Below are 17,054 nucleotides of genomic sequence, written 5' to 3' on the forward strand. Positions count from 1 at the left end.
AGAGGAGAGCAAAAAAAATGATAAAAGGTTTAGAAAACGTGACCTATGAGGAAAGGTTAAAAAAAATTGGAAATGTTGAGTAAAGAAGATTGAGGGGAGACCTGATAACAGTCTTCAAATATGTTAAGGGCTGTTATAACGAGACTGGTGATCAATTGTTCTCATTGTCCACCAAAGATAGCACAAGAAGTAATTGGCTTAATCCACAGAAAGGGAGATTTAGGTTAGATATTAGGAAACGCTATCTAACTACAGGGATACTTAGGCACTGGAATAGGCTTCCAAGGGAGGATATGGACTCCCCATAACCAAGGCCGGCTCCAGACCCCAGCGCGCCAAGCGTGCGCTTGGGGCAGCATCCCGCGGGAGGGCGGCAGGCGGCTCCGGTGGACCTCCCGCAGACAGGCCTGCAGGAGGTCCACCGGAGCCGTGGGACCCGCGACCGCCAGAGCGTACCCCGCGGCGTGCCGTCCTGCTTGGGGCGCCACAAATCCTAGAGCCGCCCCTGCCCATAACTGGAGGTTTTTAAGAACATGTTAGACAAACACCTGTCAGGGATAATCTAGGTATATTTGGTCCTGCCTCAGTTCAGGTGGCTAGACTAGATGACCTCTCGAGGTCCCTTCCACCCCTACATTTCTCTGATTCTAACTTGTTAGGCTGAAAATAATCTCCCTGCCACTGTGTGTTTTTCCATTTGAATGTCCTTTACAAGAATTTCATTTTTATGTCTGTGATGATAAAAACAAACTCCATAATAAAGCAACTTGAATCCTGAGGAGTGAAAAAAAAACAAGCAAACTTGTTTTTAGAGAATGCTATTTATAAAATAAGTGCTATACTTTCAGTATTGTTAATAATCAGTTATATATCATCATAGGTTTACAAGATACTTTACTAACATAGGGGTTGATTTTGTCCCTTCACCTCATGTAATGTGAAAAGAGTGGAGCCAGGTCAGATGGATCTGTGCAAAGGATAAGAGATGCAGAAGCAATGGCTCCATGGCATACTTGCTATCTGTCTCCAAGCCCATAAAACCCAGACTGGAGCCAAAAGAGTGGCTTCATTCTGTTGCATGCCATGCACTTCTCCAGCCCTTGTAGCAGTAAGTCCCAGAATCCTGCCTGTACTTGTAACTATACAGCAGTGGAGATAGGCAGCCTGAGAAAATATGCTGCTAGGGAAGCTTAGATAATCTCTTGTTCTTTTTTTCAGCATGCAGGAATTTTCTTCACTTAAAAAGACTAAGAAGAAAACTTTTCATTCAGAAGAATTCCATTATGGGGAAAAAAAGGTACATTAAGATGACTGGTGCCACTGATTCAGCAGCAGTAGCTGCAAATGATTCGATCAGGGAGTAATAATTTAGTACAAATAGCCCAAGATTCCCCTGAACTCAGTGAAGGAGAGAGGGTAATGTAGAAATTCAGTTTGGTCACAGAGCAAGGCACACTGGAAAGCTGTAGAAAGTTTAAAATGTGTTTGAATTAGCTGATTGTTTGTCTCCTTCTCCCACTAGTGATCTATGCCTTTTTCAATTTCTTCTAGCTATCTTCCCAGCATTAATCTCTGCTCTAGCGCTGCCACCTTCTCCTCTGTCATGCCTTTTCATATTGGAATTAACTGGAGCCGATCCCAACCCAAATCTCAGCTCCAGTAGATTCAGATCCAAACTTTACAAGTCAGGCCCCATTTCTAAAAATAACAGACAAAATATTGAAGAAAAATGTAAGACAAATTCTCTTTTCTCCTGTTTTCTCTACAGTAGCCAGTCGAACGTACAAGCCATCCGGTCTATAATTGACATAACTATACAAAATGGTCATGAGAGTTTGATCCATAGGCTCATCTCTTCCATCTGACAGAGGGCAATATGCCATAGACAAAGCAGTTTCATCTCCAGACAAAGTAGAATGTGCAGAAACTTACAAATTTTGATAGTGAAATTTGGATCCTAGTTTGATATAATAGCACTTGGTAGCACCAATTAAAGAATAAAGCAAGAAATATCAACATCGAAATCTGTAGTCTTTGTTGGCTGAGAATTATGGTCACATGTCATAGGACTGGTGGCTGAATGTGGAATAGCAGCCACTGTGTCTTAGTTTCCCTTCTATTTTTCAGCCTATTCCAGCTGTAAGAGTGGCCTGACCCTCTGGCCAGACACATTCAAGAGTTTAACCCTTCCAGGGCCCCAAGTCCAACAAAAATATATAGATAACTAAATCTTCAGCCCTAGTCGAGCTCAGCTGGCCACCTTCTCCTTTGCAGGCAAGGGTCAGCTATAATGAAATGTCCTCACATTGGTCCACGGATTCCTGTGCTTCATTTCACTCCACCACACAGTCTAGGGCTGGCATAGTTATCCACCTTCCCAAGGGTTCAGGCAGGCCATCATTCCTCAGCAGTGTTTCATTAGCAAAGAGTGATGCTGAATGCAGGTTAAGTGGAATTCTATGAAATCCTGTGCACTGCTCTGTCCATACAGTTGTGTTGCTTCCAGACCAGTTCCTCATATTGCCTGTTTCCCTCAATAACAGTCCCTCCAGGAAGCCTGGGCCCTATGACTCCAATTCTACTGATCATGCTACATCTTCCATACTTTACAGACATCTTAATATAAACATTAAAAACAAATTATTGACACCCAGATCCTCACCCTGTATCCCTTTGTCCAGAGGTTGCCAGAACAAAGCCAAGTTGGAGACTTGCCTTTACCACAGATTCAGCTGGTTGCATAGTCTTTGAGATAGTTGGGTCTGCTCAACAGGTGACCACACTGGGAGTGACCTCTCTTTGTCTCCCTATCACCTGTCTCCAAGTCTAGCAAACTCTTGCTCTGTGGAGTCTTCTCCCTCCTTGTGGGATTGGCCTCCAAATGGTTCTCTGTCTCTGCATCCTGTGATGATCTCTCTAGCTCTGTATGCCTTCTATAGGTGTGGTGTCTGCTGGCTCATAAGTGTCTCCTATTCCTTTGGATCTCTTGTCCCTCTTGCATGTCCCTCTTGCATAGTCACTGTGCCACTGCACTCCTCATGACTCCTTTAGTCCCCTCTTTCCAGTGTCTCTCTAATGGCTGGATCCTCACAGGAGCGATGGTCTCCACCTGACCATATGGGTTCTGTTACTGCAGCCAGGTGTGACGAGAATGTGGACAGATAATTTATCATTCCTTTTAAGTGCTGTACCCCTTTCACATCCACTGAAGCTGGCATGTCTCTGACTGCCTTGATCTTGCTGGGATCTGCTTTCAGTTACTCTGATGTGAGCAGATGTCCAATGTATGTCACTGAATATTGAGTTGCAATTTTTCTGGGCTGAGTTTTACATTCTTGTACTTGCATTGCTGTAAAAATGTTTGTAGTTTTCTGTTATGATCTTGTTCATCTACTGTATCATTGCTCTTTTCACCTACAATGTGGATATCATCTGCAATTATTTTCACCCCAGGCAGTTCTTCAAGCGCTTGGATGAGTCTTCTCTGGAACACCTCTGCTGTTTTGTTTAGGCCGATATGCATGCATAGCCCTCTGTAGCAGCCAAAGGGTGTTGCAAAGGCTATCAGCATGCTGGACTCTTTATCCAGGTTTATGTGCCAAAACCCTTTCTTCACATTACAGACCATAAAGATTCTGGCTTTGGAGAGTTCTGGCAAGATGTCATCAATTGTGGGCATTGGATAGTGGCATCTTTTCAATGCCTGATTCAGTGGCTTGGGTTTTATACAGATGCCTAATTTTCCTGATGGCTTCTTTACCACCACCATGCTGTTTACCCAAGCTGTACTGGTCTCTACATGTGACCATGTTATCTGGTCTCTACATGTGAGACATGATACCCCTGCTCTGCAAACTTTCTAGTTCCTTGTATACTGGAATTCATAGTGCCACTGTAATTTTCCTTTGTGGTAAGCACACAGGTTCCACATGGACCTTCTGACTCCAGTTCTACTGATCAGGATACAAGCAGCTCCTGGTCTTCCCTCCGGCTCACCTCAGGAACAGACTGTCTGCTTCCTGCCCTTCCAGGCTCTTTGGCCTTCTATCAGGCCCCTTCCCAAAGATAGGGAACTTACTACAGCGGGGATCTCAAACTCAAATCATCACGAGGGCCACATGAGGACTAGTACATTGGCCTGAGGGCCGCATCACTGAAACCTTTTCATACAATGATACAAAAGTATAGTAAAAAATGAAGAGTAATATAGTATGCTATTAAAAGTCAATGTCATAACTTCTTTAAAACTGTAAAGCGAAGAGGGGTTTTAATAAAATATAAACACCTGTAACTATTCCTTATGTGGTCAGTAACACCTGAAAACTACCTAAAGCATTGGTGTCCAACCTGTGCCCCTCAAAGCTCTAAATTTTGTCCCTCTGGGGTGACTGTGTTAAGAAGAAAATTTGTATTTAATTGTGAATTGAATTATGCCCATCCCTCAAACTGCAGTCTGTGGTTTCTAAACTGAGTGTTTGAATCAGCCGAGTCACTACACTGAGGAGATAGGAGGTGCTACCTTTCCAAATGCAGCCCACCACTTCTCCACAATCCCAGGAGATGTTCTGCTGGGAGCTGTCCCCTCCCTATTGCAGCTCCCTATTACAGCTATATCTGTCATAATGAGGTCCAAAATAGTTACTTCGTGTGGGGTGCTGCACATTTTGCATAAGAAAATCATCTGTAATATTTAGAAATTCTAATGTTGTTTTGCCACTGGCTCTAACGAGACCTCCATCATGTATCCCAAATTGAAGTCCCTCATGATAACACAATTTTTTTCTTTCCACAAATTACAGACAGCAACTTAAGGAACTAGTCATCCTGTTCTCTATTTTGAAGCAATGGTCTGTAACAAAGACTAGGAAGCACCCTTCTTGGGCTTTGTTAGTACATTGATTCATATGCATTTAGGATCCTGATGTTCTGATTTATCAATGACTCTAAAGCAGATAATGGTGTCGATAATGTAGAGTGCCACCCCCAGCCTCTCTGAGTCACGCTATCCTTCCTAAACAAGTTGTAACCAGTGATTTTAACATTCCAGTCATGCAGATCATCCCACCCGGCTTCAGTAAAGCCAATTATAATAAATTTCTTCTCCTCAGTGAGAAGTTTCAAATTCCTCTTGTGTAGGAGGAGAGTGTAGCTTTGAATGCTCTATCGCCTATTTTGCTGCTGGGTTGTGGAAGCCCAAGGAAGAGCAGGTGTTAGGAGTTAAACTGGCTCTTACTGTGCCTAGAAGAGACTTCTCCTCCACACAGCCAACCAGGGCAACCCAGGAAAAGGAAGAGAATCTGAGACCCAACTTTCAGTTATAATTACTTGATTCTCTGACCTAGGGCTGATCTGACCTGCACCAGCTGGCTCTGATGCTCAAGGGATTACAGAGCACAGCACATCTCAGCCATTTCTCCTCATCATCTGACAAGTCCTTCCCCACTCTGAAACACATCCTGCACCTGCGGCAAGACTATAACAGGAGATAGCGATGTTGACTTTATTGGAGGATTCCCAGGCAGGGGACTTATGAGTGTTTTGTGCTCCCTTTGCACTGTCTGCATGGTGCAAAAGGAGTGGAACAGAGCAGAATATTTGCCTCAAAATATTGATTGTGGGCTCTTATTTGGCATTCAGGCGGAAGAGGTAGGACACCACTGAACTAAGCACTGGGAGAGGAGTACAGGACTCCCCAAACCACCTCACCAGAGGTTTCCCTGCTGAGACTACAAACATAATACCAATTCGATCCAATTGTAGCAATGGAGTTTGTGGTATGAATATCTGTTGACCAACAAAGGGACCAAAGCTTCCAACTCATTTGATATAGGCCACCAAATGGCTATCAGAGACTCACAAATTTTGTTCATTATTGACCTTAATTTAATTTAAACAAGGGACTGCAAAGTGAAATATCTTTATTCTTTTTGCAATAATACTGAAGCTAATCTGTTTGACATATGTGGTGCCTTAAACTCTATATAAGACCGAGGCATTATTATTATCTTCTCCATGTAGACTAAGTGTTTCTTTATATTATATTTCAGATACTATTAATGAAGGAATTTGATGGTAGATGATTTTAAAGAGCTTTTAAAAACTAATACTGCAATAGATAACAGTTTTGGATATCTTGTCTTTTTCTTTCAAGGGCTAAAGTTAAAAACCTTGAGAAGAGAGAACAACCAAATCTGCCTCCAAATATTGATGACTGGACAAAAGAACAAGTAAAAAAATGGGTAACTGAAGAACTTAAGATCGATCAGAAATATGGTGAAATCTTGTTTAGCCAAGATGTGACAGGTTCAGCCTTGAAGCTGTTTACTAAAGAACATCTTACAGCTATAGGCATAACGTATGGCCCAGCTCTTCAAATTCTGAATGCACTGAAATGTAACTTTCTAGTTGAAAGCACAGCTCAGACAGTTATACAAGAAGGTAGAGAAAAGACTTTTGATGAAAAATATTTAATGGAGAAGGAAGATGGAGGAAGTGCAAAGCAAGACAAAAAGAATAAAGGAAAATCAAAGTCAGCAGATGCCAGTGAGACACAAGAACTTAGAGTATCTGAATGCACAGAGTCTGTGCTCACAGATAGAACAGAAAACAAGTTAGGTGAAGCAAAAGATAAATCAAAGAAATTACTGGAAAATAATCAACATCCAACTGGACAAAACTGTTTGCCATATCCTTTTGATGAGTTTCATGATAGTCGTCGTTATATACAGCACTATATTCTTAATGTCCCTGAAACAGGGCCACTGAATCTCATTGAGCCAGCACATGAGTTCAAACTCTTCACAAACACAGAGAATGCAACAGAAGAGGATATTAAGCTGAAATTTAGCAATGAAACCTTTAGATTTGCTGCTGCATGTATGAATTCCCGCACCAATGGTACTATTCATTTTGGAGTAAGCAACAAGCCACATGGGGAAATTATAGGAGTGAAACTAATCAGTAAAGATGAATTTATTGACTATTTTAATGAAAAAATTGAAAAGTACTTTGATCGAAGTTTTGTCCGTGTTGCAAAAGCCTGCATTAGGGAACCTAGATTTGTGGAAGTATTATTGCAAAATAACACTCCATCAAATACATTTGTCATTGAAGTAGATGTAGTTCCAAACCACTCTATATGTGAAACTAAATTTTTCCATATAAATAATTACAATTTTAAGACTAAAACTTGGGAACAATATTTATTTATACGGGATGGACCCAGCTCTAAAAACATTCTTAATAATCCAAAAGAACTCCAGTCATTTAAGTCCAAGATTACGACTGCAGCAGATCGTCGAAAAGCAGCAGAGGAAGAACACAGAGAAAAACGAAAGAAGAAAGAGAATGAGGGTCGAAAGCTGATTAGTCTACTCACAGGTAGCAAGGACTTGCTGGATAATTCCTATTATGACTGGTATATATTAGTAACAAACAAGTGCCATCCATCTCAAACACAGCACTTAGACTTTTTGCAGGAAGTAAAATGGTTTGCTGTGCTGGAGTTTGATTCTCAGTCAGAAAATATTGGGGTGGCCAAAAAATACAGAGAAAAACGAGGTGCAAACCTTCATTTTCCAAATCAGTATCAAATGAAAGGGAAATCATTTTCTGAAATAATTGAAGATCTGAATCTCTATCACCAGCCCAGCTGGATTTTCTGCAATGGCAGATCAGACCTTAATGATGAAAAATATCAACCTTTAGATCCCAGTTTGTGGCAACAAAAGAGGGCTGCTGAAGTCAGGAAATTGATTTCATTTCTTTCACACCCAGATGTACTGCAAAGAGGAAAGTTTCTAGTAGTGTTTCTTTTGCTCGCCAAAGTAGAAGATCCAGGGGATCCCCTTATTGAAACATTCTGCACATTTTACCAAGATCTGGAAGGGCTTGAAGACATGCTCTGCATTTGTATTGGTGCACAAACATTCCAACTATGGAAAGATCTTCTGCAAGCTAGATCCATTAGTCCAGATGAACTTACTAAGAGATGTGTTGCTAATTTAAACCTTCCAACAGTGAATGGCACTATCCTTAAATTGAAATCTGTGACACAGTCTTCTCAGAGGCTTTTACCATGTAATGGTTCTTCTACTATTCTTCTAAAGAAGGAAGAAGACTTCATGACAGCATTGGAAATACTTTGTGAAAATGAATGCAAAGACACAGATATAGAGAAGGATAAAGTTCAATTTTCTGAATTCAGAAAATCTCAAGAAGAGCATTTTTACCGGGGTGGCAAAGTATCATGGTGGAATTTTTATTTCTCTTCTGAAAACTATTCTTCCCCCTTTATCAAAAGGGACAGTTATGAAAAACTTGAAGAGTTGATTCAATCTTCATCTCATTCCTCTACACAAAAACCATCAAAAGTTATCAATCTTTACCACTCTCCAGGCTGTGGTGGAACTACCTTAGCTATGCATGTTCTCTGGGAGTTAAAGAAGAAATTCAGATGTGCTGTTCTGAAAAATAAAACAGTTGATTTTGCAGAAATCGGAACACAGTTGACAACTTTAATCACCTACGGCGCAACCAACCAAGACGATTACTTGCCAGTATTACTTCTTGTAGATCATTTTGAAGAGCAAGAAAATGTCTACCTTCTGGAGCATGAAATTCAGTCAGCTATAACAAGAAAATGCATTAGCTATGAAAACCCTCTACTGATCATCATAAATTGTATGAGATCCCAGAATCCTGTGGAAAGCTCAAAGTGCAGTCAATCAGACAGCATTAATCTAAAATGTAAACTTTCTTTCAAAGAGCAACGGGCTTTTGAGAAGAAACTGGAAGAAATTAAACAGCAGCATCAGCATCCTGAAGATTTCTATTCATTTATGATTATGAAAGAGCAATTTAATCCAGAATATATAAAAAATGTGGTCAAGAACACACTGAAAGGTTTGGACATTAACAGCAAACAAGGACAACTTATTTCCTTCCTGGCAATATTAAACTCTTACGTTACAGAGTCCACTGTGTCAGTATCTCAATCTGAAGATTTCTTAGGAATAATTAGCAAATATTGGGGTAAAGAAAGTTTAGAAGACAAGATGGGAATTTGTTCTAATATTCTAATACAAAGTCAGGTGCAAGAATATGGAACATACAAAGGAGTGCGTATCATTCACCCACTGATCGCTAATTGCTGTCTGGAAGAATTTAACCTAACCTATAAGTTAACTAAAAGTGCAATAACACTGCAATTGTTAAAACAGAATTTATTTTATGATACTGGCTTAGGAAGAAAAAAACTTCTAGATGATGTGCAAAGTATGCTACTTACCAGACAACGTAAAGAACATGGAGATGACACAGACACCTTGTTTTCCCCATTAATTGAAAAAATTCAGAAGGAAGAAGGTAGTGCTGAAGTTGAAAGTGTGTTACGTGAAGGAGCCATTCGATTTAGCCAAAACCCATTCATTTGCCAAGCGTTAGCAAGACACTACTACATTATAGACAAGAATTTTGTCTCTGCGCTGGAGTGGGCCAAAAAAGCCAAAAAGAGAGCCCCTAACAATTCATATATATCAGATACTTTAGGCCAAGTCTTTAAAAGTCAGGTAAAAAATTGGGTGGATGAAAATGCAAAAAGGAAGGTCATAACTGCTGAAGACCTGAAACGTTTGCTAGAGCTTGCTAAGTGTGCTTCAGAGGCTTTTAAAGAATCCCAGCAACAGAATGAAAGTACAGACAATGTAAGAGAAGCTTTTCAGCTCCAAAAGTCTAAAAGGAGGTATGATACTTATAATACAGCTGGTTATCTGGGGGAGATAGAAACTGGTCTGTACACTATAGATATTCTTGGGTGTACTCCTCTTTTCAACAAAAAAAATCCATTGTCCCAAGAAGATATGCTACAATATTTGTCAGGAAAGCATGCCATCCCAACTGCAACTAGTGACACTGAAAGTGAAGAATATAAGTTTGCACTTGACCATTACCATCATTATTTATCTAATTTGCGCTCAAGTTTGAAAGAGGCATTTGACTTTTTTGAGAACTACTTTGTCCTTCTGAAAACAAAAAATATTGAAAAAGAAAGTGTGGAGTTCAAAATACGTAAGAAGGTTCGAGAATGTTTCAACAAATATGCAGAAATATTTTGCCACTTGGATCCTGAGATATCGGGGGACAATCCAATGAGCTCAAAACTCAGTTTGCCTCGGCAGGAGGATCACTGCAGGAGAAGTTTGGAGGCTTCCAAAGCAGACAGGTTTTCTGGGCTTTTGGAGTATCTCAACAGTCATGAAAAAGCTGTAAGCAAAGTGGAAGACATAGTGAATAAATACACATTTTTGATTGAAAAATGCACACCCGGACCCCTATTGAGGGAGAAGCAGAATTTCATTTTGGCAAACATTGTTCTCAGTTGTATTAAACCTAAATCCAGAAAGATATGTGCTCTTCATGAATTGAAAGCACAGCTTAGAAAAATCCTACAGCAAGTAGGTCTAGAGCATCGATTTTCAGAACCTTATTTCTTAGCCTCTTTACTGTTCTGGCCAGAGAATCAAAAAGAATTAGATCAGGATTCCAGACAAATGGAAAAGTATGTCACATCATTGAAGAAGTCTTTTAGAGGACAATACAAACAAATGTGTCGTTCCAAACAGCCGATTGCTCATTTCTATCTTGGGAGTAGTAGAGGTCTGAATAGGCTTGTTCACAAAGGAAAAATAGATCAGTTTTTCAGTGCGCTCCAAGTACATGAATTGCATTCCCTGTGGCAGAAAGGATGCATATGGGAAGAAAAGGATGTCCAAAATCTATTGCTTCGTCTAGATGGCAAGGTCGAAAATGATCTTGTCTATGTGGACTATGGAATTGATGAAAAAATCAGTATACCAGTGCGACCTGCTTTCTTAGGCCGGCTCAGAAGTGGCAAAAGCATAGAAAGAGTGTCTTTCTATCTGGGATTTTCCATGGATGGTCCAATAGCATATGACATAAAAATGATTTAAGAGTTTGAATAATTAAAGTATTATATGCTCCACTTCTACATCCATGGAGCCTTTTACATACATTTTTTTTAGCTTTAACCCTTCTTTATTCTCCATAGCTTCAGAAGGCAGCATCTGGGTTTCTGTGCAATTCCCTCTTCTCTTCCTCCAGCCTCTTCACATTTAGCGCAGAGCTCTCTAATGCCTCTCCTACTTTTCCAGATATGAGCACTGTGGTATGATATGCAGACATGCTAATGCAAAGCAAGATTCTTGAATGGCTGAGATGAAGAAATATATTATTCAGCCCGGAAAGAACTTTGCACACAAAATGACCCCAGCATGGTTTGTTTTTAAAATGCCACGATGGCTATAAAGCCCTATCACCTTCTGCTATATACACTCCCAGCTGTTTTTTTATTTTTACTATTTTCCTAAAAACATTAGGTCATCAAGCTGATACTCCTATACACTTTGAACGTACATAGAACATTGATCAATTAGGGTCTGATTCTCCATTGCCTCTAGATTATATAGTGATTTACCTTGTATGTTGTGGGTGTGAAATGCTACCAAATCAAATGGTAGCATTTTACACCAACTTTGCACAAGAGTAAATGACTATACAAGGTGCAAGGCAGGGGCGATCAGGCCTTCAGGTAGCTATGAAAATAACCTTTTGATCTACAGCAAAATAGATCTATAACAGCTATATTCTGACGTACTCATATTTTAGATAAACAATAACTGTAATATATTTACTGCAGGAGAAAGCAAGCATTCCTGTTCCTCTTCCCCTGAGCTATTTGGAAATATAGATGGGCCTAGGGTACAAAGCAAGGATGCAAGTATTTTCTGTTTTGACTTACAAGGCACTGAACAAAAGATCATCACTATTTCTGGCCCTTTTAAAATTGATCTGAGTTAAAAATTTCAAAAGTGCCTAAGTCACATTTTCAAAAGGGACTTAGGCACTTAGGAGTTTGAAAACAGAATTTAAGCTCCTAAATCACTTAAGAAATTTTACCCCTTGTCACATATGCTTCTAGGTCTACAGGTTTACCTCCTCTGGTGTTTTTTACATATTAGGGGCATTTGTTTCTTTCCAGTGGTTTGTTCCTTTTTAACACTGATCCCTGTTGTCTTCAATGGGAGAAACAACTGAATGCATATGCAGGAAATTGCCATTTCGTATGCTAGGGTTGTATTATAAATTTTCCGCAAAGAAAAGTGCACTAGTCTGAAATATCAAAAACAGTATGTTATTTCAGTCTGAGGATTCTCCACAGTTATACTTCTACACTGTGTGAATATGATTATCAGACTTTAAATTTATTAAGTTAGTAAACATTTACATAAATTTTCTTTCAAAGTTACTTTAAAACTCTGGATGTGTCAGTAACATAGGATGTACCACATATAAAGCCCAATCCAGCTATGGGATTTCAATATGACTAATCACCTGAGTAAAGTCTATTCCAGCTACTGGACAACAACCAATACCTGATGCTTCAGAATATGATGAAAAAACAAACCTATAGTACATCTAGCCAGTTGTACAAAATAGTACATGAAGGGAAATCCCTCCTGACCCCTTGCAGGCAATCAATTTATGCCCTGAATCATGATGGGATTAATTAATTACCCATAGGTTTTATAGCTTTTATAACTTCAAATTTTACTTTGAAATATACTTCTGCAACATTACTCTGCAATAGTATAACCCTTTTTATTGGTACAGTATTTGGAATGCTTATAAAATTATAAAACTTTTTAAAATTCAGTCAGATTGTTTCTCTTTAGCTTCCTATAGAGGTGAATATTACAATTTGATTGTATGCTGTTTGGAGTACTACCTTTTACTCATTTGTTAATTTCATCCAGTGACCTCTTGTTCTTGTATTATGGGATAAAGTAAAAGGAAGGGTCTGATCAATATTCACTGATAATAGTTTGTTAAACTTTGATAATAGCTTAGCATAATCTTTTCACCAAGGTATCCAAAAAGGTATCCAAAAATCTGATATAGTTAACAAATGCCACATGCATAAGAAAACCTGGACATGTTTATGCATTAGTGAATTGTTTAAGAATGTTAAATGTTAAGGCCCAGATCCTGAAAGGTATATGGGCACTGTACACCCATTGAAATCAATGGAAATTCACTGTCTAAATACTGTTGAGGATCTGGGCTTAAGCAACTCTCTAGCTTACTGGAGCTTTTTTGGTATTTTGTTTGTTTAGGGGCTATTTATATTCCTCATGAGTTGACTTGCTGCTCTCTGGACATCATGTACTGTGCAGATTAATATTTGTTATATCTTATGTGGATTTGCCTGAAGTTTTCCTTGCGCATTCAGAAACATGATATTTAATAAAAAAGGGAAATTCAGGATTTTGGAATCCACACTGTTATTTTTGAATGTCATTAATGTGTGTACTTTGCGCTATACCTTTGACTGTGTGTATTGCTAAGGTCAGTATTTAAGTGGTTGATGAATATGTGCAAGTGTTCCACTGAGGAGTAAATCCTGCCCACACCTCCATATCTGGTAGCAGAGCCAGTCTAGGCCAGGGAAGGAATGGGTTTGAGGAGCAGCACATAAGGAATCTTATCCAAAGTTCAGTTAAGTCAATGGGAACCAGCTCTTCAGCTGGTGTAAATTATCATATCTCCATTGACTTCAGTGGAGCTACAACAGTTTACACAAGTTGAGGATCTGTCCCTAGGACAGATTCCTTTGACTTTATTTGGGCTTTGGATCAAGCCCAGAGTGCTCCCCACTCCTGCACCGTGTGAAAGTCACTCCCATGGCAATACGGAATGAGGAAGTACAGGCATGGAAGCAGAAGTCTGAGGGATCAGGAATATTGAAATGGTGAGTCTGCTGCTACACTGATCCTCCAGTCCTCTCCCTCCCAGAAGGGCAGTGGTCCCCAAACTTTTTCTGTCACACCCTCCCTTACCCATAATGGAACCAGTCTGTGCCCTTCCCGCCCTCAGAACTGTGGTCGGGAACCATGGCCAGGAGTGGGGCCCAGGATCAGTGGAAGCTCCCTTAAAGTGGGGGGGGAGCACCAGTGCCCAAACCATGGGCCTGCCCTCACACTGCCCATTCCCCCAAAACCCTGCCCTCGCGCCGCCCCTTCTCACCAAGACCCTGCCCCACGCTCGCTCCTCTCCACCTCCTCCCCACCATCATTTGCCCTTATGGCTGGTAAAAAGTGATGAGGGCTATGCCCCCCGCCCATTCTGGCACCCCTGGCAGGGCTGGAGCCATAGTCGGGGTCAGGAGTCAGGCTGCGGCTGGGAGGCAGGGGCCGCAGTCATGTCCAGGAGCCGAGGCCTGGTCTGGAGCTGCAGCCAGGAGCAGAGGCCTGGGCTGCGGCCAAGAGCAGAGCTGCCACTGGGACTAGGAGCATGGCCGCCACTGGAGCCCCAGCTGCAGGTGGGACTGGGAATAGGGCTGGAGTGGAGCTGGGGGAAGAGCAGGGCAAGGTGGCACTTCCTCCTTGCCCCCAAAAGGGGCTAGCCTGGGTCCCACCATGTCCCCTCCTCCCCAACTACCACAGTCGGGTGTACTTTGGGCACAGAGGGCTACTTCAGCCTCCCCACCCCTGCCACAAGTACATAACCTACTACTCAGACTAGGTTCTGACGCCTAAATTTAGGCCTGATTTAGTTCAGCTTCCAGAAGCCAGGCAGATAACTGTCATGTATATATTTCAATGAGAAACATCCCCAAAGCATTTTAGAAATTTACTTACAAGCTATATACTGATATATTAGAGATGTGCCTGTACCACAAAGTTTGGATTGAAATCTAGTTGCAAACTTTCCCAAAGTTCAGGAGGGTACAGATCCCAACCTAGGGTAAATTGGCATAGGTCTATTGAAGTCAATGGGGCTACGCAGTTATACACCAGCTTAGGGTCTGGCCCTTAGAACTTTGGATTGGCACATTTGGACAGCTACTAAATTTGGGTCCAGAACTGAATTTCACCACAGTTTGGGGGTGTTCAAATCCAGGGTTTAAGTTTAGTCCATCTCAATATATACCCTACAAACACATGTACGTATATCTTCTCACAAAAATTTAGACTTAAGGTTGCTTAAGTAATTAATAAAGAGCTAAATAATGAAGTCACTATCAATAAGAGTTTTGTCTGCCTATGCCTGAGTAACAGCCAAAAGAAGGACTTCAAGATTTGACCCATAACTATTACACAAAATGCAGAGGAAAGCTAAGCATTAAAAAGACTGAAAATAACCAGTAAAGGTAGTTTACAGTTCATCCAGTCAGTTAACCACATGTAAAAATTCTTACTCAGTCCAATAGCAAACTTTTCTCTGCCCTGTGAGACTAGTACAAACTTTCTCAACAAATACATTGTGAAGTTGATATTTTACTTTCCAAAGCTTCAGTATTACACATTTGGCAAAATCATCAAAAAGCAAGAGGGGGGAGCAGAGGAAAGAGAAAGAGAAACAGCTACTGTTTATACAGGAACAAAGCTGTCCAATGCAAAGTTATGAAATTTTAGAGGCCTTATCTTCCCAATACTCAGCCCCTTGTAAAGAGTAAAGCGCCTGGAAAAGAGAATGTGAGGTGGAATTTTCTAAGCATTGGCCTAACTCTGCTCCCATTGCAGTTAATGGGAATTTGACCGTTGATTGCAACAGGAGGAGAGTTATGCAAATACTGAGGCCTGGAACCACAAAGAGAATTAGGTATTGCAACACTCTGCACTCCAACACCTAACCTTTAGATGCCTAGGAAATCACAGGAACCATACTGCAATCCACAAAGCCTGAGTTTGGCACCTTGACTCTTTATACAATGAACAGGGAGATAGTAACCTTGGAATGCAATCCACAAGAGCCAACATGGTAGGTGGGGAACCATCTAAGATAGCCAAGGAGAGCGGTGAAGCCCCACCACCTTCACAGAGATAAGCACCTACGTCCAGGCTGCAGGGAGGTGCCTATCTCTGCTTGCAATCCAGAACTGGGAACCCCTCTCCTAGAGTCAAGTGGTCAGTGGTTAAGACACCCACTGGGAAATGGGGAGACCAATAGTCCACTCCCCCTGCTCCAATGACTTTTGCACATAACACACACCCTCATATAGGCTGTCCCACGTTCAAGTATAACAAAATGTGATGGTCTGTATCCCCCTGCGCTGGTATAAAAGGAATTACCTGGAGCCAGAGAGCAATTAGTACACCTGGGCAGGGACAGTGAGTTGTATGGGCCCGTGATCCAGCAATATTCAGGGCCCAGGGCCCAGCTCCACCAATGTTTGGGGCCAGGTCTCTCCCCTGGCCTGGCCTGCCACCCCCCAGCACCTCCCGCAAGTGTCCCCCAACCCTCACATGCTGCCCCCGTGCACCTACTCCTGCCCCAGAGTGTCTCTGCCTCTCCCCTGCAGCTCCAGCTGACTCTGCTCTGCTGGCTCCCAGCATCAACTGCCGCCACAGGGTCCTAGTGCCCCACATCCACTAGTGGCAGGGCAGGCTGCCCTTACCTTGCCCTTCTGCCTCGAACCCTTCCCCTTTCTGGCAGGACCCTCCACCAGCCAAGGGGCCTCCACTGCCTGCAGTCACCGCTCCTGCCCCACGCTGGGCAAGTGGCAGCCCCATCCCCCACCTCCAGTGAGGCTACAGTGAGGGCAGCAGCAGGGGAGGAGGCGCACATGTAATGGCAGCCCCCCCCAGCACCCACCATGGGGAGGCGAGGGGGCTTCCTGGACCTGAGAGGGGCCCTAGGAGCATGTGCAGTGACAGTGGTGCCGGGTGAGTTTGGTGTGGGAGGAGAGTGAGGGGGGCCCCTCCACCAGAGCTTGCTGCTGCCGGGGGGCAGAGGGCTGGGGGGAGTTCTCTCTGGCCTCAGCCTTGGGGCAGCCTGCCTTCACCCCAAATTCATCCCCAGTCTTGCCCCACCCCAAACCCCTCATCCCCAGTCCCAGACAAAGCTCTCACCCCCCGCACCCCTACCCTCTGCCCTAGCCCTGAGCCCCCCCACACCCCAAACCCTTCATCCCCAGCCCCAGACAGAGCCCTCACCCCCCCACACCCCTACCCTCTGCCCTAGCCCTGAGCCCC

General features: G+C 42.2%; 1 protein-coding gene across 1 annotated transcript; it reads left to right on the forward strand.

The window, feature by feature from the left end:
* The first annotated feature begins 1,283 nt into the window (after positions 1-1,283).
* SAMD9L (sterile alpha motif domain containing 9 like) lies at positions 1,284-13,328 on the forward strand. Its single transcript, XM_045006132.1, has 2 exons — positions 1,284-1,297; positions 6,152-13,328. Exons 1-2 carry the CDS (start codon positions 1,284-1,286, stop codon positions 10,968-10,970), a joined length of 4,833 nt encoding a protein of 1,610 aa, XP_044862067.1. The 3' UTR covers positions 10,971-13,328.
* Positions 13,329-17,054: the final 3,726 nt, after the last annotated feature.

The sequence above is a fragment of the Mauremys mutica genome, chromosome 2 (assembly GCF_020497125.1).
Source record: "Mauremys mutica isolate MM-2020 ecotype Southern chromosome 2, ASM2049712v1, whole genome shotgun sequence".
Lineage (NCBI taxonomy): Eukaryota > Metazoa > Chordata > Testudines > Geoemydidae > Mauremys > Mauremys mutica.